The following is a 23,239-nucleotide window of genomic DNA, read 5'->3' as shown; positions in this document are numbered from 1 at the left end:
TGCACGCAATGCGTCCATTGTTTGCAGAAGTACTCATGGATGCTCAGGCCGTAGCGTATCTAGCGATTTGAAAAGCTGTTGTGCTCCGGGAGGCTGAACAGAGTTGTGCCCCAAAAAAATAGTCTTGTTCCGCGGACAGACGGAGGAGATCATTTCTCCCTCACACCATGAGGCTCTTTAACTCCACCCGGGGGAGTAAAAGCCCACATTAAACCCCACCCCCACATTTGCATATTACCCTATTTTTATTACAGTGTGTATTTTCCGTATCACTATTTAAATACTCTATATCAACACGTTATATTGGCTATTTTTGTATTCTATGTCTTTTATTTTATTAATTTATTTTTTAACACAAGGATACCGCTGGAAGTGTGAATTTCCCTAAAGTATCTATCTATCTATCTAAAATTCAAAAGCTCACTTTCCCTCCATTAAATGATTTTCGTGTTTTTATCTGCCATTGTGTGATTTCTACGCTACGCAGAACAACATGGGAACGAAGCAGCCACAAGAAATTTGGAGATTAATGAATTGATGGTTCGCAGATGAAAGAAGCTGAAAAACGAACTCAGACACGTTTTTATTTGTGTGTTCTACTTTGTAATCAATACCTAAATAAACCACAACCAAACTCTGTTTTGCTTCCGCTATATTTTTAAATACTGAAGGATTTCATACATTTGACTAGAAAGGATTTTGTACGATCGAATACAAATTACATTTAATGCAAAATATATTCACTGGCGGGGCTGTGGTGCGAGGTCAGTGTAACCTAGTGGAGAATATTGTTTACAGGAATAGCAGGAACGGGACGTGAGGCTGATAAAATAATCAGCGCATCCAGACGCGGAGGGGCCCTGATGACAGAGGACGGCAGGCAATGTTTTGAGAAACGCTCTGCTGTTTTGAGTTTTCCAGACATCGAGGCGAGTTGGTGGAGCCCACGTGGGGCTTTCCTGCCACGCCCGTGGGAGGAGCCGGGACACCATCTTGCGGAAAGACGTGGGCCGAGAGGAGAAGCGAGAGGACTTGAAGAGAGGGTTTCGAGGAGACTCCAACGACACTAATTCGGCCATTTTTTGATGGAGTACCCTTAGTTAAATTAACAATGAAATTAAATCTGCCCCCGTGTGAAAATGTCAGCTTTTCTTGTTCATCTTTTCCATCAAGAAACGAGGGTGCATTGTTGGGTGAATGTAGGTTGTGTTTGGTTAATGATTCAGATAACTAATTCGAACAATTTGGTAAACGTTTCATTTTAATATTTAATTCCTAACAATACGCACACCTGTATGCTCGTCTGTGTTGTTGTAAGGCGGCCGCAAACAGACGGCACCCGCACCCTATCTTGCGGAGCGCCCTGTGTATGTGTAAAAACAAAGAAATGAAACCAGCTACAGAGACGGCACCTTTTAACGCGGTGTGCCCCATGGTCGTGAGAATATGAAATGAATGAAATGAAATGCATTTTTTATATAGCGCTTTTCAAGTCAATGACTTCCCAAAGCGCTTTACAATGAGCTCCACATTTCCCAATAGTGGCCTTGCAGCCATGTAAGGCGCTCACCTGCTTATTGGGGGTATTAGGGGTTCAGTGTCTTACCCAAGGACACTTCGACTTTTGTATGTTTCAACTCCACCACCACACCAACTACTCCCATGATTCGGGAGAAAAATCCCCTTTAATATTCTTCAGGTGATGACTGCTGAGGTCTGTGGCTAACAATCTGCCTATGCAAATTTTATTCTCAATCCTCTTTTATATTTCTTCAGAGTATGGGCACTGGCCTTGGTGAAACTAGATCTGCTGAAGGAAATTGATGCCGAGTTGTTGAAAAAGAAAAAGGGAAAATCTTTTTACTGCTGCTCATTGGGTATGATTTTCAGTCTGACATAGAGCGGGTGGTCTTGTCAGGTGCCCGATTAAATGAAGGACCACTCCTAACGATGGGAGGCATTCTTTTAATGCCACCCTTGGGTGCCTCACTGTGAAAGTTCTATGGGGCGCTTCTGACTAGTCTCGACTTCTGTGTTTTATTATTAAAGGCGCTCTTCACACGGAATTAGAGAGTTACTGTATGACGACGGCAGACTGAAGGGAAAGGGATGCTTACGAGGGATGCCGCAGAAAGATAAGTAACGCGCTTGTTATGAATATCAGTTTTTCGGCTATCGCCACAGCTCAAGATTGTGGATGGAAAGAATAAGTCCTATTTGGGTCAAGTGTGGTCCATTCTATTACAGTAAAACCCCCGGATATGGTAATCCCGCTTTAGGACATTTTCACTTTACATTGTGGAATAAGATGTTTTTTCAGCCCCTCTTTAGGGTATTTTACTCACCATAGTACATGCCCAAAAATGTAGAGTTACATCTCTAAGATGCTTGTCTGCTATTGGTCAACGTCATTGACAATGCTGGTCTGGAATTTGTTTAGGTCACAGCATCAAGAAAATGTGCTTTTGGCTAAACTACCTCCCACAATGCCTTTCCCTTCATCGGGTTCATAACATTGTGTGCTTCATAAAAACTTGCCAACACAGCAATATAATACTGTATTTTTTGTTCTGTATTTATTTACTATTAGTAACAAAACTTGCAGTGATGCTAAAGGAAGCAGCAAAATCATAATAACCATAGAAACAAAGATTGTGACCTTCAAGAAAAATGAAATAGCACAAGCATCGTTACCCTTGCCAAGTAATATGGCTGTAAACAATCCACGAAATAAAGAGGCAAATAAAGCGAGAACATCTTCCAAGGGTGTAATAATCCTCACAATTGGAAGTTTTTAAAATAGTTTCATTTTTAACCTGCCCTGTCTTCCTGCCTATGCATCCACCTGCTACTGCATTCCACCAGCTCAAGTCAAGTTATACCAAAGACAAATAAAATTTGATTCAACTTTTTTTTACATTTTACATTTTTGAGCATGCAAAATAATTTGTTGTTAATGACATGTGGTGGGGAAAATACTAAAAAGAGGGGCAGAGAAAACCTCTTATTCCAAACTGTAAGGTTGAAGCCAGGATGGCTGTACCTGTGGTCTACTGTATTGTAAAAAGAATAATAATAATTATAATAATAAAGAAAGAAAACCTGTACAGTGTATTAAACACATTTTTAGGAGAAAGTATCATGTATAGCATGTTTCTCAACTGGTGGGCTGGGACCCAAAAATGGGTCGAGGAATTGTATTCAGCGGGTCACAGGCTTTTGCCGTGGTAAAATAATGCTATGAAGAAGAAATGGAGGGTTAGTTACACTCCTTAACAGTAGATGGTGATAATACCCTGCTTAATCCCTTCAAGCAATTCGATTCTACCTGGTCAGTCGATTGGCGCGTTTGAGAGGGACCACATCTCATTTTATTGTGATTTTATTAGTTTGATTTCCTTTTTCTACTAATAATGGGTCCCAAGAAAGTTAGTGATAAGGGAAAGGAGAAGTGGAAACACGTGCCAACAACAATCCAGTCGAATAAGGAAACGATTGTGAAATCCGAAAATGGTGTACGAATGTCTTTGGGAAGATAGAGTAGACGGTTTAAAAATGTTGTATATTTTTTTAATTTTTGCCAATGCATTCATCTTTATTATGTGACATTATAGAATAATTATCGGTGTTGAGGAACACAATTTGTTAATATTGTGAATTTATTCAAGTATGCGGCTATTATAAAGCAGTTTTATGCGATGTAGACTTATATGTGATTATATACGTTGGATTTGATGGTCTTTTTGGGAAAAAAAAAAAGAAAAATATATTCTACAATTGCTGCTTTTAACAACAGAATCCTTTCATTGGATAAATTTGAGAAGATGGCATTATTACTTGTCATTTGGGTGGAATGGTGAGTCCAGAAGTCACACCAGTTGGGAACCACTGATTTATAATATAAGGGCAGGTAAATTATGGCCAGTGGGCCACAAATGAAAAAGCATTTCAATAATTAATAAAGCCAAATTCATTTTAAACCATAATGCATTGTATTTATTATATTGTTCTCTAGTTCTGCCATACTTAACATGTTCTGCAGAAGTCTGGGGCAATAATTACAAAAGTTCACTACAGCCCCTTTTTATCCTCCAAAAACGTGCAATTAGAACCATACACAGGGTAGGATATCGAGATCATACTAATATCATCATCATCATTTTCACTGTGAATGTGTGAAACTGGAGTGTCATGCCCAATTTTGTTGTCACAATATGTTAACCCATTTTGTAACAATGACAATAAAGGTATATTCTATTCTATTTTATTCCTGCAGTCCAAATTATTAAAATCACTGCACAACTGCTATTTAAGGTCCACAAAAACATAGTGCCAGAAAACATCCATAAATTATTCATTCGGAAAGAGGGAAATTATAACTTAAGGGGCTGTAGTGAATTCATAAACCCAAAGGTGAGAACCACCAGGAAAAGCATGTGTGTGTCTGTGTGTGGAGTCAGGCTTTGGAACGGTCTGCAAGACGAGATCAAACGGTGTCCAACCATTCATTTGTTCAGGTTTAGATACAAAGAAACATTCCTGGTGGAATACAGAGATGATAAGTGTGAGGTATGAGTGGTGTGGGAGATTGGGAATGGTGCGTCTAGTTAACTTTGTGTTATTGTTGCTATTCTCATGTCATAACTGTTATTATTAATATCATTACAATTGTTGTTATATCATTGGTGTATTTGGTGGGGAAGGTGAAGGGGTAGGGATTATAAGCATTTGCTTCTTTCTACCCCCTTTTGAAACATATTATGTAACATTATTTTGTTGTTGAGTTGTTTTTTCTGTTTTTATTTTGATCTTCGAATAAAGTTTTCATTCATTTATTCAAATGAACCCCAGGCTTTAGTTAGGTCACTATACCGAGAGAGCATAAAACTCCAAGAATCCGGAAAAAAAGTGCATAACCATTACTCAAAATATAATGAACGCTAGATAATGAAACCAATCAATGCTCGGCCAATAAACCCCCAAAACGAAAGTCCTAAAATCGCTCGCTTTCCTGCCTCGTTGTCTCCATTCTCTTCATTTGTGTCGAGCGCTTTCCCCTCGTAAAGCGGATCCTTCGCGATGACTCATAGACTAATCTGCTTTATAAACGGCCCTGGGTAATTAAAAAATAAATGAGTATTCCTATTATCAACGTAAAACCTGCTGCTTTACACCTGTCGTCGCCATGGTGACGCCGACTAATTGCGGTCGGAGGAGAGAGACGAGCGAAGGAGATTGCGTCCCTCTCGCTGCTAACAAAAGACAAGAACAAATGCGGTTTAAACACAAGTCGGACTTATAATTATGACAATTGCTGCTTCACTGTTCCTTTGAGGCACTGCAAAAGGACAAAATAAACCCTAATTGCTAATTCCTACCTGCCAATAAAAGGCTCAATTGCTCTCAGTGCTGGTTAATTGCTGTTTTTATTGCAGAAAGTTAACTGTTTTTACTAAAGGCATATGCAAACGCTCGGAAATACCACATTGTAAATAAAAGATAATTGATAATTTGCGAGCAGGCCGATAGGAAGACTCGTGGATTCGTACTGCCCCCTGGTGGCTGGGTGTACACCAGGGGCGATTTTAGGTTCAGGGCATCCAGAGCGTCTGGCTGGTAAAAACATTGTTTTCATTTCACTTAAAGTGATATAACATGTAAAATTAAATGATGGTATCATTTTAATGAAAATATTTATATTAAGTCGTTTTATTATTCAAGGCCGTTTTATTAATTGAAAATTATTTTTTTAAATTGAATTATGGCACTATTGGGCTTTCATGATAACATACTCTTGCCGTCATACATCGGAGCTTCCACAGACTCTGCTGCTATGCCACAAGTCACACTAGCCGAACGAAAAAGGAGCGGGGAGTAGGGCGGGAGCGGTGCTAGGAATCAAATGGACTGAACCATTTCAAAGCAGTGGAGTATTACAGACACTGCATTGTTCACATTTTTGTTTTGCTTTACTTTTTTATATTTTAGCCAGTGGTTTACATCATATTTAAGCCTATCTTGTACTTTATTAGGTAAAGGAGAGTTTTTCTAAATGCTGTAATTTTTGGGGGTGCTTGGGTTAAATTTAAGCACCCCAAAAATTGTTACGCCCCTGGTATACACTGAGCACCAGGTGACTCCCAGAGAGCACCTAAGTAGCCCACAGATCAGTTTTGAAAATAACCCACCAGCGATGGGTCATTGTGATTTTCTAGGAAATGTAATGGCATGAGAAATTATGTCTTTAAATGCATTATTATTTTAAAAATTTGCCTACAGTATAATTAAGCTATGTGCCCTTATACAAAGCAGGTGTTAAAGTGGTTGACTGAGCCTATTTAACCTTACTTCTTATAATTATAACCTGGCAATAACATGGTGATGACATCAAAACAACACTGTAATAACATGTTATTTTAGAAATGCATACTGTAATATTGAAATATGTCACTGCCTGTATTTAGTAATGATTGTATTTTTTTATATAAACGACTTCATTGTTCGAGACATTTTTATTGACTTAATTTATTTAGTCCTTACTTGGAGGCAGCCGGAACTCTAGACCGGAAGATGCAGGGCCAAATCCCGTTTGATCACTAAAAGTCGCTGTATCATGGAGAGTAACCGAAAACGAGTGCTAAGGAGCACAAGGAAGAACATAAACTCCGAAAACTAAGTGATCCAACTGCACTATTTTTTCTTCCCATTTTTTGCCCAGACTTTCATGAAGAAAGAAGGGAAAAAAGACAGGGAAGAAAGTGGAAAACGAAAATAAAAAGGGGAAAAAAGAACAAAGAAAGCAAAAAGTGATACAAATGTAAAGAAGAAAAAGAGGGGAAAAGAAAGAAGAAATGATGGAAAACAAAAAATGGAAAAAAAACAAGAGCAAAAAGGTACCCTTAGCAGTGAATAATTAGCTCACGTTATATAAAATTAATTTCACATTTCTCGACCTACGGTTATTTTAAAACATGCATGTTTAGATCAAAGTTGATGTAGTTTTGCTCATTTCTTTAAATCTCCTGTTTTATTCAGTTTTGATTACATATTGTTTTCATTATTTCGTTCATGCTTTATTTTGAAGCCATCTGTGGCCTTGAACGTTACAATGTCAGACTTGCAAGAATGGTTTTAAACAAAGGGGTCTTGCGCAGTGAAAATTTCCCCCACTTAAGTTTAGTTTTCCTCTAAGTCCATGCTTTATTTAAGGTAATGGGCCGCCCCGATAGCATGAAAACGATGGTAAAGCATTTGCCTCTTTGAACTTGTGATTTACAACAGCTATATTGTTGTATCTCTTTTTTGCCCCGGATGTACTGTGAATAAACCTTTGAAGGAATCGCTCATCACCTCCAGGCTTTATTTTGGAAACCCTACTTCTCACTAACTGGAATCAAACGAACATGCAAAGGAAGAAAAAGTTGCTTTTTTTTATTAGCTCAGGAGATAGAGCGCTTGTCTTGTGATCGAGAGGTCGCAGGTTCGATTCCCGGCTCCTCCGTGTTATATGTCGATATATGTCGTTATTTGTACTTGGGCAAGACACTCAAATAAGCAGGCCTTGCATGGCTGACTCCCTATTGGTGTGTGTGTGTGTGTGTGTGTGTGTGTGTGTGTGTGAAAAGCGCTTTGGGAGGTCTTCAGTAACTTGTAAAATTATCTGCACCGCTTATCCTCAATAGGGTCGCGGGGGTGCTGGAGCCCATCCCAGCAATCATCGGGCAGTGGGCAGGGGACACCCTGAACTGGTTGCCAGCCAATCGCAGGGCACACAGGGACAGACAATTCGCACCTCGGGACAATTTGGACCAGCAAATTAACCTGACATGCATGTTTTTGGAATGTGCCCGGAGTAAACCCACGCAAGCAAGGGGAGAACATGCAAACTCCACACAGGAAGTTCGATCTCATGACCTCAGAACTGTGTCGCACACGCGCTAACCACTGCGCCGCCACGCTGCACCGTTGGCACTAATCATTGATTAAAAAAAAGGAGCTCTCAGTTTATAAAAATCGTACATGCACCAGCCTAAATGAGTTAATTAACTGGACGATACAATAAAACAATAATTGCAAAATCCCACAGGAAAAATAAAGATTATGATGAGAAACAAGCTAAATAATTGTGCTGGTGTCCAAAAGAAGCCCGGTTAAGTCCCTCTCAGACTAGGAAGAAATCAACTGAATACAAACCACCCAAAAAACAATTTCCCTTATTTCTCTCCTAAAAAGGAACCGACTCGTTTGAATATGCAAATGCGCCTCTGCATCCTCTAGCTGATTATACATTGTCACGATCTCTGAAGAACGGACGCCTGCATCTCTTGACCTTTGCTGTTCCTTTCCCCGGCGAGGAAATAAGGAGAGAAATGTGAGAGCGGAATCGGAAAGATCGAAAGTCCCGTGGGTGTTGACATACATCGGACTGACAGTGACAGATATGATTGTACGGAAAGTGGTGCGTGCTTTGGTTCTTTATTGAGAGGTTACGGAGACGATCGTGTCGCCGAATCTCCGATGCGCTGAATAATAGGGGAGTGATTCACGACAGGGAATGAACAATATAGCTCTTGTGATGATGAATTACAATAACACAATGAATCCCAGTCTCTTAAATTGAAATGGTCACAAGTACAGTAGACCCCCAGGATACGGCGTAACTGTCTTAGGACATTTTCACTTGACAGTATGGAATCAGAGGTTTTTCAGCCTTCTTGATGGCATTTTATACATAATACAACATCAACAACAGATTGTTACGTCTCTATGATGTTTACCTGGTATTAGTTAAAAATACAGGTATGTGATTGGCTAGACTACATTCCACAATGTATTTTTTTCCCTATCAGTTCAGAATCTCTTGTGATTCGTAGAGGCTTTAAAACAGGGGTGCCAAACTCATTTTAACTCAGGGAGCCACACGATAAAACAAATATTCTCTCGGGGGCCAGACTAGTAAATTAGAGAGAAAGGAAATGAGAGAGAAAGAAATAAGAGAAAGCGAGGGAGAGAAAAAGAGAGAAGGTGGGACAAAGAAAGAGAGAGAAAATAGATATAAATAGAAATAGTGAGGGAGGGGGAAAGAGAGAGAAAGAAAGAAATCCAAAGAGAAATAGAAAGAGAGAAAGGGAGGAGAGAAAAGACGAGGAGAGAAAGAGAGAAGGGAAGAAAAAGAAGGGGAAAGCAAGAGAGAGAGAGAGAAAGAGAGAAAAGGACAAAAGGAAGAGAGAGGGAGCATCCATCCATTGTCTGCACCACTTATCCTCAGTTCGGGTCGGGGCGGTGCTGGAGCCCATCCCAGCTATCTTCGGGCAGTGGACAGGGCAACCCTGAACTGGTGGGCAGCCAGTTGTAAAGAGAGAGCAAAAGAAGGTAAAAAGACACAGAGAAAGTAAGAGACAAAGAGGAACAAACAAAGATAAAAAGAGAGACAGAGAGAGTGAAAGAGAGAGAGAGATAAAAAGGAGGAAAAGAGAGAGTGTGAAAGAGAAACAAATATAAGTACAGCGTTTGTGAGAGGCACCTGGCTTTGCAACATCAAGTGGACAAATTTCAACATGCAGCTCCTTTTTCTCTTCCACTTCCCTCAGCGTTGTCTCGCGGGTCGGATTCAATCCCTTAGCGGGCCTGATCCGGCCCGCGGGCTGCCTGTTTGACGCCCCTGCTTTAATAGTTTGCAATACTACTCTGTCGTTTATACTATATTTCTTCACTTGGCGTGCCATGGCTGAAGTGATGCTAATCGAAGAAGCAAAACATGATAACCTTAGAAACAAAGCCTGTGATAAATAAGAAATACAAAGAAAGAACACTAATCACTTCCCTTGCTAGAGGTAAAATCTTGGGCGCATAAAATGTCAATCATTAAGTCGGGCCTGGCCAGGCTTCTCTCTCTCGTTTATTTACTTATTTATTTAACTATCCACTTGTCAAATGTTCTAGAGTATGTTTCTTTTTCTTCGTGGAAGATCCGTGCAGTGAGGTGGGGGTGTTATTTGTCGAGACGGTCAAAATTACCTTTCATCCTCACAAATAAAATGTGAAAATTCCAGTTTACTTCAGGCTTGGTCCCTCCAATCAAGTTAATCGGTCGGGCTCTGGTTGGTAAGGATTTTCATACCGTGGAGCGGGTTTGGGCTGGCTTTTTTAGGACAGATCTTACCTCAGACCCTCGCTAAATAAGAAGGCGATTAAAGCAGGGAAATCTGACATAACAATCCTCGTGTATGTAGAATGTTTAAAATGAGCTTATTTTATTATCCAACATTGCAGTCCTCTCCTTTTCATCCACCCGCTACTCCACTGTACCAGCTCAAGTCATATCACACCGAAAGTATTTTCTTCCTAAACCTGTATAATTGTTTTTGGTTATATATAAGTGGGGTGCATATTTTGAGGTGTCTTTAAAAAGTTTACAATTAAATATTATCTCTATTAGGTATGTGTTAACAATGCCCAAGTGAGTTCAAAAAGCCTTTATATTTTTTTTTCCACCACGCCTATGTACTTTGATCTTAATTTTATCATCAGTATTCCAGCCATTCATTAGGCTAGATGAAAGGAGCGGGGTGAGTGTAAAGTCACGTGTCTGCTGGTTGTTTTCATTTATTTGTGGATGGTGAAAGTAAGAAAAGGACCATTTGAAATACAGTCCAAATGCCAATTCGAGCACATCTAAGAGAGAAACATACATGCACGCAGAGGCTGTGATGATTTCAGACAAAAGATGGCGTCAGCAGGTAGAACATTTTTTAAGTCACGGACACCACCTTTAATCATATGCACGTATAGTACAAATAAGAAGTACCTTTGGTTAACGGCTATTTCATTTTGCGATTAACACCTCAGAACAGATTTATGTTGTATCCCGTAGTCAACTATAGTTTTTAATCAATTATTTTGGGTGGTAATAAACACACACATACGTACAACGAACAACACTCAAGCTTGTTAATGGAACTCAAAGTTCAAAGTGTAGAAAAACTATAATATTTAAACACTTGATACTTTTTTTATTTCATGTATTTTTCTGGTATCTATTAGATGTCTTTTATTAAATGTTGATGCTGGAATGACCTATGTCTAATCTCATTGTGAACAATGTAAACTACATTGTAATCAAAAACAATCATTTTATTCTATTCTAATGACCCTAAAAGGATGACTTGTTTAGTATCCATTTCTTTTATCTCTATCTAATTACCAATTGAATTTTCATCCAATTTACATAAGAATTGTTGTACCTTAAATGTCTTGTCCATGGAGGCAGACAGCAGTAGATGACTTCTCTGAGGAACTGGGCACCATTTCACTGTGTTGACCGGACCCTGGTGGCCTTTAATGCTCATCAGAACCTTCTTGGGTATCCCAGCAACTGGAGAAGTTGCATGGGCAAGATACGACTTCACTTTCTGAGATGGTCCAGTGAGAAGTTGGAGATCTTTGTCATGAATTTCCCCAGTGAGGTTCTCTTCTTCTGGAGAAGTGACAAGTCGTTGCCTTTTGGGGACATAGGGACGGACATTGGGTGGGACAGTGCAAGGTCTTTTGGACTGTGTGACATTTTTGGGTATGTACTGAAACAGGGTAGGTTTTTCCTGCAGAGCGGCTGGTGAACTAAAAGGAGGGTCTTGCTTTTGCAAAGGTGGGCCTTCTTTTCTCCATACATTCTGATAAAAATCCACAGGTTTGCTATCATAGTCCTGCATTAACGACAATGAATCACAGTGTTTCGATTCTTGACGTGATCCAGCTTCTTCTGTCTGGTCATCTTCAGAATCAGAATCCCCATAAGCCACCAATGATGCCATCCTGACTGAACCAAATGTTCAATGTTTTAATGGCGACATCTAGTGGTGAATAATAAACAAGTGCACACGAAGAGGTTAAAAGTGAGCGACAACACTGTAGCTTGAGTAAAATAAAAATTCCATGAAATGTTTTTCTTACCCTTGTGATTAAAAAATATCGTCTGAGAATATAATGTTATCCATACAAGACAGAAACCCGAAAAAGGCTAAAAACAAATCAGCCAGCTAGCTAGCTAAAGCTAACTTACCAATAAATTGGCGTCTCAAAATCGACTTTTTTTATATGCACCATAAAAAAATAATCTGGAAAAGCGAAATTACTCTGCAGTAACAAGGTCAGAACGTAAAAAAACACGGAACGTTTACTAGTTAAAGAAAAATAGTCAGAGTTATTAATTTCTTTTGAAGACGCCAAGTGCTATTACTTCCACCGGAAACATTTACTTTTATTGTCTTAAATGTCTGGCTAGAGCTCGACGGTTTGGTTTTGGGGACGCATAATTTTGACATAAAAACAATTTAAACACAAAATATCTAATTTCAATAAAAAATAAAGATATTCCCGAATTGTATATAATCAGAAACAACGACATTAACGAGTGAGTACCCCAACTCCTATTGATGCAACCGGAAAAAAAAAAATTTATTTTCTTAAATATCCGGTACCAGAACAACGGTTTAATGTGTCCCCGTTTTCTTGCACTCTAATTGTTTACATTCAATTTTGACACGCAACCAAGTGTAAAAACAATACATTTTCTTTAAATAACAGTCAAAATTTTTGGAGTACTTACTCAAAAACAGAACATGTAGGAGTCCTTAAGCAGAACCCTTTTAATGGATTATGTACGTCTTCGGAAGGATGTGGTGCTCGGACCGACTATTTCTTGTGCTGATGCAAGTTAGATGATTGAGCTACCGGGTCTGCCACCATTACACGGTATGTGTCTGAATAAATTCGAAAGATCGTTTCAAAACACATGTTCGTGACGTATGCATGTTTTATTTGAAATCTATTCATTTTAATCATTGTTGCGTTGTATTGTGGTATTGCTCGTCTAATAAACAATCACTGTTGACAGCTCCCATATGGAGATTTTCCTTTCACTTGTGTTCCCACTTAAAACAATTTTATTTTAAGATAGTGTCTTATTAGATCGTTAATTGTTCGTCTGTTTAAAGATGACATATTGTCAAGGAGATGCCTCCAAGAGTCCAATGGAGCTCTACGAGAAATTGACGACTCAGGGTGAAAAAGTGAGATGCCTAAAATCAGCTAAGGCTGAGAAGGTAAGTGCCCTCAAACTAAATAAAACAAATACATGTCTTTTAATGTGGACATCTATTTTACATTAAAAAAAAACATCACTTTGTTGTTCTCCTTCCAGTCGATCAATATGGGCTTGATTGTTCTTTCGAAATTTAATGTGAATGCAGTTACCTACCACAAGGAGTTACATTTGCCAAAAATGCATCTTATGAGTTTTACTCTTCATTGTGTGGAATATATTCTTCCGCCCCTATTACTAGTACTTTCTCCTCTATATAACATCAACAAAGTATTTTTTGTGCCCACAAACGTGTTAAAGTTAAACTTTGCAGTGTTTTGTGTATATGTGCAGTTGCATCTCTAAGAGGTATGTCTTCTATTTGTTGATGTCAATGCATAACAATGCATCACAACACCATGAAATTGATCAACTACCTCCCACAATGCTTTTCTCTTCATTCAGTCCAGAATTTCAGTCTTTGCGATTTGGTGCAATTAAATACTGTTTTTAATATTGTATTTCTTCATTTATTATTTACGGGTCCCAAAGCTTGCAATGATGCTAAAGCGAGAAATTAAAACATGATAACCATGGAAATGAAGCTCAGGATTCTCAAATAATACAAATAAGGCACATGAATAATTAAAAAAAATTGCACGGTTGCATGGGAACTATTATGATATATAATGTGGCGATTAATGAAGGAATGAATGAATGAAAACTTAATTTCGAACATTATAAAATAAAAACGGGACAAAACAATGACTTAACAACAAAAATAATGTTAACATAACATGTTCGAAAAGGGGGAGTAAGAAGCAGACCCTTATTTTCCCTACCCCTTCATCGTCCGCATTACATTTTACAGATAGCTCCTCTTGGGTCTAATATAACAAAGTCTCGCGGATATACATATTACATAGGTCAGATATCAATAATTATAATAACAATAGTCAGATATTTTATTCACTAATCATCGTAGTACCCATCCATTAACATTATAATGCTACTAGTCACTGAATATCAGTATTTCCAATCCCTAGTATCACTCATACCCCATTTTTTTAATCTCTTTATTCTGCCAGTATTTATTTTAGGATTTAAATTTGAACACGTGAATAGTTGGACATCGTTTGATCTTGTCTTGTAAATTGTTCCAAAGTTTGACTCCACACACATACTTTTCCTGGTGGTTCTCACCTTTGGGATTTTGAAATCTTCTAAGGGTATGACAATCCTCGCAAGTGGAAGTTGTAAAATTAGTTTCATTTTTCATTTGTTGTCACTGTGTGAATCAGTCAAGTAGCTAGATTGTGAAAAGTGTTATAGCATTATAGCGAGGATTTACTGTACTAAATAAATTTCCATTCAAAAAAATGTGATTATCTAAGTGTTCCTTTCCTCCAGGCTGAAATCGATTCCGCCGTTCAATTCCTGCTCAAGTTAAAAGTGGACTACAAACAGGTGACGGGTCAGGACTACACCGCAGGATGCCCGCCATCGGAAAACGGCCTAGCAGGAGATGACATGAATGATGGCGATGACGAAGTTAACCCTTGGAGCGTCTCCACAAACAGCGCAAAAGGCGTCGATTATGACAAACTTATTGGTGAGATCCAGTTGGCTTCGTCTTTGGGGTGGGAAAAAAATGAATTGAAATTTGATGGGCAACTGGTTTGTCACAAAATGCTCTTCTTTTTTAGTGCGATTCGGCAGCAGTAAAATCGACCAAGAGCTGGTGGCTAGAATAGAGAAAGTGACAGGGAAGAAAGCTCACCACTTTTTACGTCGAGGGATCTTCTTTTCACACAGGTGAGTCATCGACTCTGCAAATTGTGCAGTTTGTGTTTCAACTTCTTTCCTGTTTTTAGAGACATGCATCAAGTGCTGGACACGTACGAGAAGCACAAGTCCTTCTTCCTGTACACCGGCAGAGGTCCATCATCACAGGCCATGCATGTCGGCCATCTAATCCCCTTCATCTTCACCAAGTGAGTTAAGAAGCATTTTTTTCATATTACAGTAGAGCCCCAGGATAGGATATCATTTAGATATCAATTTTCTATTTTTCTGTGACGTAGGCTGACAGTGAATGTGTTAGTAAATGTATTACAGTGATTTACAGTAGACCCCCAGGATACAATATTAATCCGTTCTTAGGTGGGGATTGTAAAGTGAAATTGCCATATAGCAGGTGAAATAAACATATATGAATTAGCATTGAAGCCCTGATAAAACATTAAGCTAACAATATGGTATATCGTTTCTACAAATTATGGAATGCATGTGCATGTAAGTAAGTATCATTATAAATTTAAAGGAAAAATGAAATTTCATCTACTTTAAGTGTGACGTGACCTGAGCAGGTACAATGGAGTAGCGGGTGGATGCAGAAAGAGGAAAGAGACGTCAGATAAAAAAAAAAAAAAGAAAGAATTTAAACCACTACTACTTTTGAGTACCTGGGATGTCACTCAGAAGATTTCCTTGTTGTAATCACTTTATTTTTTATAAGAGTCCTGGTCGTCGATTCGTTATCATCTTACAACTGTTGTGCCTTCTTTTCCGTGGTCATGTTTTTTGTTCTCTCTTTAGCATCACTGTTAGCCTTGGGATCCATAATCAGAGCTGCATACACAACGTTTACTATTCCAGTGTATATAGCAAAATACTAATTTTCTATTAAAAAATACAAAAAAATCAAGGAATGGTCATTTTTACCCATTTAGATTGAGCTTTTGGTTTAAATACAAAGGCTACTTTCAGTGGATTGCGAGTGCATCTTTAAACAAAGAGTGCCATCAAGAGGAATCAATCAAAATCACAAGTGCTTTATGAAACTGTTATCTGTCACTATTCACATTTAAATTACTAAATCTGTTGATTGTTCCAAATATTAAACAGTTATATTCATACCAAATTTGTACAATTGAGTTATTAATTAATGCTATTTTGTTGTTTGTGGTTTTTAAAGGAATAACAGCATCTAATAAGTTTTTAACCTAAAAATTATGCTCTTGGACTATTCTAGAAAAAACGTTTTCTAAACCTGAAATTCTATCCATTCTGAGATAATTTCAAGATTTTGGTGCTCTTTATAGGGAATTAAAACAGTATGAAAATACAGTATTGTAAGTCTTTATGAAACACATGAGATTCTGAAATGAATGACGACAGAGAAATGCATTGAGGGAGGTAGTTCATTCAATAGGATATCGGTATCTTCATGATGCTGTGAGCAAACCAATGGAAGACCAGCGTTTTGTTTGACCTCGACCAATAGGATTATGATATGTAACTTCTCACACCGCAAAGATTAATTTCCTTACGTTTTTAAGGAATTTGTTGTTGATACTTCATAGTGGAGGGAAATGCCATAAAGAGGGTCTCTTAAAAACATCTTATTCACAAGGTTAGGTGAAAATGTCTTAAATTGGGGATGCTGTATCCCAGGGGCCTACTGTATTTTGATCAAGAACCTGGTGATGGATTTACAGATGGCTGCAGGACGCGTTCGACATCCCCCTGGTGGTCCAACTGACGGACGACGAGAAGTACCTGTGGAAGGACCTGACGGTGGAGCAGTGCCACCAGTTCGCCGTGGAGAACGCCAAGGACATCATCGCGTGCGGGTTCGACGTCAACAAGACCTTCATCTTCTCAGACCTCGATTACATGGGGTGGGTCGACTGAGCCTGGCGATCATTTTGCCCTGTGAAAGATTCTTCACGTCTGTTTTTTGGTCTCACAGTTCATCGCCGCAGTTCTACAGGAATGTTATCAAGATCCAAAAGCATGTGACGTTTAACCAAGTCAAAGGGATATTTGGATTTACAGAAAGCGATTGCATCGGTAAGGAAACAAGAGATGGTAAATATTAATTACAATAGGTTTCTATCACCGGCAGCACGGCGGAGCAGTGGCTAACGTATGTGTGGCACAGTTCTGAGGTCATGAGATCGGACCTCCTGTGTGGAGTTTGCATGTTCTCCCCGTGCTCGCGTGGGTTTCTTCCGGGCACTCCGGTTTCCTCCCACATTCCAAAATCATGCATTTCAGGTTAATTGGCCGATCTGAATTGTCCCTAGGTGTGAATGAGCGGGCGAATTGTCTGTCCCTGTGTTCAGGGTGTCCCCTGCCCACTGCCCGAGGATGGCTGGGATGGGCTCCAGCCCCCGCGCAACCCTACTGACGATAAGCGGTGCAGATAATGGATGGATGGATGCAACTATGCAACTTGAATCAGTTTTAGGACTCACGAAAGTTTATTACAGTGTGTGATAAGGCTCAACAACCTTTTTGAAGCTGAGGTCCGATTTCATATGCATTCCTAAAAATACCTTAACATGTTATTACCATGTTATAATCATTAAAAGTAGATCCACAAAAACATACGCTTTGTATAATAGAACTAATTGTGGATTTAAAGACACTGATCATGTCATTTTTTTTCTCATGCCAGTTAGAAATCAGATTTCAGAACTGGTCCGTGGGTAACTCAGATGTTCTTAAGCTACTTTGGGCTTGCCGGCATCATAAAGGTGACTCTAGGCGTGCACTCTGATGCCTAATTCCAGTGTCTAAAACTCATGAGAAAAAGTTAGCGGATCTTATTCATTTTGTGTTCAAAATTCAGGTTTTATCAGATTTCAGGGACCTTTTGTAAAAACATTCATAGAATCACACCGTGTTACCGTAGTGCAGTGGCCAGCACATTCGCCTAACACCAAAAGGTCTCCGGTTCTAGACCAGGTGGTAACCTATGTTGGCCTGGAGAAGGATGGGTGCCTACTCCCCCAAGACTCACTACAGGAAATGGAGCCCCTACGACCCGAGTGGTTAAGGGATCCAACCAATCACTAACATGGTGCTCTTGAGCTCCAAGTAGCCCACTAAGACTACCCGAGTAGCCTGCAGACTGGCTCTGAATAATAGCTCACCAGTGACGGGTTGTTGTGATTTTCTAGAAAATTTGGTTTATAACTGGCTTGATGTTTAAGTGGTTAAGCCTCTTGAACACTACATCTAGTCATTACAACCTCGTAATAACATAGTAAAGACATGGTAATAACATGATAGCTTTTTTCAATGCATATCAAACTAATAGCCTTATGTGCTAATCAATAACAACAATAAACAGCTCTGAGCTTCAAAAGCATGGCGGACCCTGCTTTAAAGCAAGTCATTTTTCTACCCAGCCCTACATCTTGTGTTTGAGTTACTGCTGAAAAAGAACCTGATCGATCGAAAGACCTATCATTTAGTTATTCATTTTAAACCCAGCAATACGAATTATCTGATGGATGGACAATGAATCTCACAAGATACCACACGAATCCCCACATCTGCTTCATCAGCAGTTTCTCTAACACGAGTTGATGACTGTGGCGCTCCTTCTCCTTTCCAGTCATTGGAAAATGTGATGTCATCCTTGCTGTAGAGATTAGAGATAGATTTATAGTCTAAAAAAAGACAGCAAACATTTTATTGACTCACTTAAAAAGCAAGTACATCTGCAGAATTCTCGCCATTCAACACATTTCCATTTTTAGTTGTTAATAATACGGTCTTAAAGTTTTCACTTTGTCTTTCTAGGAAAAATCAGCTTCCCTGCCATTCAGGCGGCACCATCCTTCAGTAACTCGTTCCCACACATCTTCGGCGATAGGAAAGACGTTCAGTGTCTCATCCCCTGCGCCATAGACCAGGTTAGTGTTTACTGACACTCAATAAATGCAATGCTGACACTTTGTATTCAAAACAACTACATGGCTTTACGTCACAGTGTGTAATAGTTCACCAGTAGAGCCCACTGTAGCTTAGAATCGAGATAAAGTGTGTGCATTGGATGCACTATGGAAGCCTGGAGCAGCTGAAAAGAGCCAATAGTTGGAGTTGGTCAGATCTGGTGTAAGTGGCTAAAATTAGTGGCTAGTTGGAGAAGCCACTAAAAAGTCAGCAAAAGGTTCTATTGGTCAAGCATTGGGGCCCCGAGTCACGGAGCTCAGTGATGTACACATCCATTAGCAGTTTTAAAAGAGAGTGATCAGGGTTTGCGCGGGTCCTTGAAAAGTCTTAAAAGGCATTGAATTCTATATGCTAAAAATAAGGCGTTAAATGACATTAAAATGTCCTAAATCCAATTTTTGAGAGTCTTAAAAATGCCAACACATTGATGAGATTTATATTTGCTTGAACTTGAAAGATTTAGTAAGTCATTTTTCACGCATCACAATAAAAATGTTTCGTGAATGTAGGAGAAAAGCTCATTGGATTTATAGTTTTCTGCCAGTTTTGACCGAGGATCCATCAAGTACTGTAAAATTATTTTTAGCTATCATTTTTCATGTCTAAAACTTCAGGGTGCCACGTTTTTTCAGTTGGAAAGTTTTCAACTTGACCAAAATGTGATTTTAAAAAATTGTTTAAAATTGCCTCTAAATCATGTGTTTGTTTTTTTTGTCAACTTGCTTAAATTTGATTTTAAAAGGCTTTTAAAAAAGTCTTAAGCTGTAGGAACAGTGGTAAAACTAAATGATGAAACAGGGGCAGCTAGCAATAGCAGTAGGTGGTAAGCCAAAGCCTGCAGCCAAGAAGTTAACATGAGTGGCTAGAAGAGGAAACAGTGAGAAAAAAAGTAAAAGTTGCCAGAATCTAAGGACTATGGGAGAAACTAACCATGACAAATGCGGCGATCCATAGCCTGCATTCAAAGTGGCTAACATTGAGTGGCTAAAGAAGGGAACAGTGGGAAAAAGTGATATAGGTCTTAATGGTGCGGACCATCACATTTCGGGCTTTGCTGTTTGAAAAGTAGGTGTCAGTTAAAGGCTTAAAGCTCCACCGAGGCACGTTACAGGCTAGGACAAGCAATATGATCATTCAGGCTTCCGTAGTTGAAGGATGGCAGCCTCAGACCAGATACACTAAGCTCCAAAATTTTGAAAAATATAAAAATAAAAAGATGGCAACTCAACATTTCTGATTCTTTAAGTTATGTGATTTAATTACAAATTTCCCTACTGTATTGTTTATAAGATAGTGCATGTGCTTTTGCTCATTATTTCAATCATGTTTCATTTAAAGTAAGGTATTTTTACACCACCAGGGTCGCTATATGATACACACTGTAGCTTTACTGCCAGAAAATTGCATTTTCTCGCTTTATGTTTTTCGCCTCTGCAGGACCCCTACTTTCGGATGACTCGCGACGTGGCCCCAAGAATCGGTTACCCCAAACCGGCTCTCTTGCATTCCACTTTCTTCCCCGCCCTGCAGGGGGCGCAAACTAAGATGAGCGCAAGTGACGGCAATTCGTCCATCTTCCTCACGGATACAGCCAAACAGATCAAGAATAAGGTAGTTTTTAATATGGTGTTACTTTTGTTACACGAAAAACTGCGATTGGACTTAAATATTCAAAAGAAAAAGGCTAAAAATGGATTTTAACTTTATATTTACAGCAGCAATATGACCCAAAAATCAAAATTCACGTTTTTTTGTATCAATTCACTGACTCGTTTATTCAAAGATTCATAAAATCCTACCCTCAATTTCATGAATTTGCATATTTTGAATGACAAATGAAGAAAAAGCAATTACAAGTATTGTAAAGCTCTGATTTACAACTGCAATTTCCAGTATTTTGTCTTTGAAACTTAATCCGGATGGTGTACTCTTGAGCATGAAAAATGGAACTGAATTAATCAAGTTTGAACTCAGACTAATAGCTTTAACTAGATTATACTGGTTGTTATGTGTTATGGCATTATAGCACTAATCTGTTTGTTTTGTTTCAAAAGAAAATTGTGTCCAAATGTTTGACCTGAGTTACCTCATGTATTAGCTAAGAGTTAAAGCTTTAACTTTGGCTTGCACTAGTTATCGATCATTGCATTAAAGCACTACTTGTATTTGCTCTTGTTGCATTATATTATTATATTATATTGTTAAATATTGACGCTAGTTATTGAATATCCTATTTCTAAAGATGACTAATAATGTTTTTCTCAGTATTCAGTTTGATCAATGTGATTTTTGATGACGCAGATCAACAAGTACGCATTTTCGGGGGGCAAAGACACGGTGGAGGAGCACCGAAAGTACGGCGGTAACGTCGACGTGGACGTCTCCTACATGTACCTGACCTTCTTTTTGGAGGACGACGACAAGCTGGCGAAGATCAGAGAGGTAAACGTTGAATTTTGGATCAACTCTGGACTTCTCTGCGTCCATTCTTGGACTTTAACACGTTTTTTTTGTTTTTCAGGACTACGCAAGCGGCGCTCTCCTCACCGGCGAACTGAAGAAGACGTTGATCGAAACCCTGCAGCCGATCATCGCCGAACATCAAGAGCGACGCAAGCAAGTGACTGACGACATGGTCAAGCAGTTTATGAAGCCGCGGCCCTTGAATTTTCCCCTCTAGCGCATGAAGAAAGGAATGCATTTTGATCAAAACACATGTCATTAAAAGGGTGAAAAGAACGGAGTGGATTTTACCGGAATGAGAGAACTCCTGCTTGAACTACACTTACGTCTTTCATTTGAACTGGTAAAGTGCATATACAGTAGACCCAGGGGGTAAGACATTAATCCGTTTTGAGGTGGGGATGAGAAAGTAATATTGCCTTACGGCGGGGGATAGAAAATTGTGGTAATTGGCTCCAAAAACCTTGGTACCCCAGATAAAACATTAAAATAACCAAAGTGTATAGTAAGTGCTACTTAAGTAATATAAGAATACATGATTAGATAACATTATAAATATATATGTTAAAAAAAAAAAAAGAAATTGTATTTACCCTTGTGTGACATGACTGCTGGTCCAGGGGTGTAGCGGGTGGATGAGGTTGTGGGGGGAGGGCTGCAACTAAAAAGAAAATGAAACCGTTTTTAAAACTTGGGAGGAATTTTTGCCCTGATAAGGTGTCTTAGCTTTTATCATCTGATTTTTAGGCCTTTTGTTTTTATAAATAATCCTGAAGTCTCCATATTCAATTGGTGACTGTCATGCAACTTAGCGAGGCTAACCATTCGTGAGGCTTCCTGGCATTTATTTTTCATAATTTTTGCAAGCTTTGTGTCTATGGTTATGTTTTGCTTCTCCCTTTAGCATCACTGAATCCTTGGACCCATAGCGAATAGATACAGTGCAAATACAGTATCTTTTTTTGCCCAATTGCAAAGCACACGAGATTTTGAATTAAATGAAGAAAAGGACACTGTGGGAAGTAGTTCAGCCAATTGCATATTGCCATTTTCATGATGCTGTAACACGAACCAATAGCAGATCAACATTTGGTGTGATGCCGACCAACAGCAGACACATCTCTTATAGACCTAACTCTTCCTACGCATGGGCAAAGTTTTTGGGCATGCAAAATAATTCATTGTTGTTCTTGTGGGGAAAATGCCATAAAAAGGGGCTCAAAAACATCTGATTCCACACTGTAAAGGGTATTGTAAGGTGGAGTAATCATATCCTGGAAGTCTATTTTGTAGTGCTAATCAAAATCATCTATTGTGTAATTTATGTGACACTACTGCATTGTCATTATTTGTCAAACCTTAGGTATGTTGCACCAAAAATCATTTGGTAATAGTGTCAAGTGGCTTAAATGGTTGCAAAATAAACAATGACACACCCTCAAGTGTAAAGAACGATTTGTAATTGATATTTAAATACCTCACTAAAAGGAAAACGGCTGTAAATGATTCTAAAATGGCAGAAACCCACTTGGCAAGTTCTTAGTGTAAACAGATAAGCTTTTCTAGGGCACTTGGCAAATAATTAGGCCCTCAGAGTTAAAGATGGAACCACTGTGTAAACAACTCATGCTCTACTTATAACATATCTGACAAATTACAGTAATAAAACATGTAATACATGCAGGAATATATATTTTTTTCTATTCATTTGTATAGTAATTGGCTTGCCAGAATCATAGACTTATACTATAAATTGATGGATATAGTATATTTGTGGGCGGCACGGCAGATGGGTGGTTAGCACGCAGCCCCACAGTGGAGAGGTTCAGGGTTTAAGTCCAGGTACCGCGGCCTCCCAGTGCGAAATAAGCTAAATTTACAGACTATTAGACATATTTTTATTTAAGTATTTATTAATAACTTATGTTATATTAGGGGCAGCACGCA

General features: G+C 38.9%; 2 protein-coding genes across 5 annotated transcripts in view; one reads left to right on the top strand and one right to left on the bottom strand.

The window, feature by feature from the left end:
• The window catches only part of wdr25 (WD repeat domain 25), a 120,812-nt gene extending 108,006 nt beyond the window's left edge, over positions 1-12,806 (bottom strand). For 3 of the 4 annotated variants that reach the window (XR_015852945.1, XR_015852946.1, XR_015852947.1), the window contains exons 1-2: positions 11,950-12,806; positions 11,244-11,849 (exon numbers count right to left, since the gene is read on the bottom strand). Coding sequence is in view for 1 of the 4 variants with exons in the window: in XM_088355120.1 (XP_088211246.1) it covers positions 11,244-11,810 (567 nt within the window). In the remaining 3 variants the exon portion in view is untranslated. The remainder of the gene's footprint in view (positions 1-11,243; positions 11,850-11,949) is intronic. The other variant, XM_088355120.1, reaches the window with a different exon arrangement.
• Positions 12,576-22,729, top strand: wars1 (tryptophanyl-tRNA synthetase 1). The gene is made up of 11 exons (XM_088355119.1): positions 12,576-12,750; positions 12,993-13,100; positions 14,489-14,690; positions 14,785-14,893; positions 14,953-15,072; positions 16,579-16,761; positions 16,833-16,933; positions 18,677-18,789; positions 20,267-20,440; positions 21,131-21,271; positions 21,351-22,729. Exons 2-11 carry the CDS (start codon positions 12,993-12,995, stop codon positions 21,507-21,509), a joined length of 1,410 nt encoding a protein of 469 aa, XP_088211245.1. The 5' UTR covers positions 12,576-12,750; the 3' UTR covers positions 21,510-22,729.
• The last annotated feature ends 510 nt before the right edge of the window (positions 22,730-23,239 follow it).

The sequence above is a fragment of the Urocampus carinirostris genome, chromosome 15, assembly GCF_059441175.1.
Source record: "Urocampus carinirostris isolate Australia breed hairy pipefish chromosome 15, RoL_Ucar_1.0, whole genome shotgun sequence".
Lineage (NCBI taxonomy): Eukaryota > Metazoa > Chordata > Actinopteri > Syngnathiformes > Syngnathidae > Urocampus > Urocampus carinirostris.
This window is presented reverse-complemented; position numbering and strand designations above follow the sequence as displayed.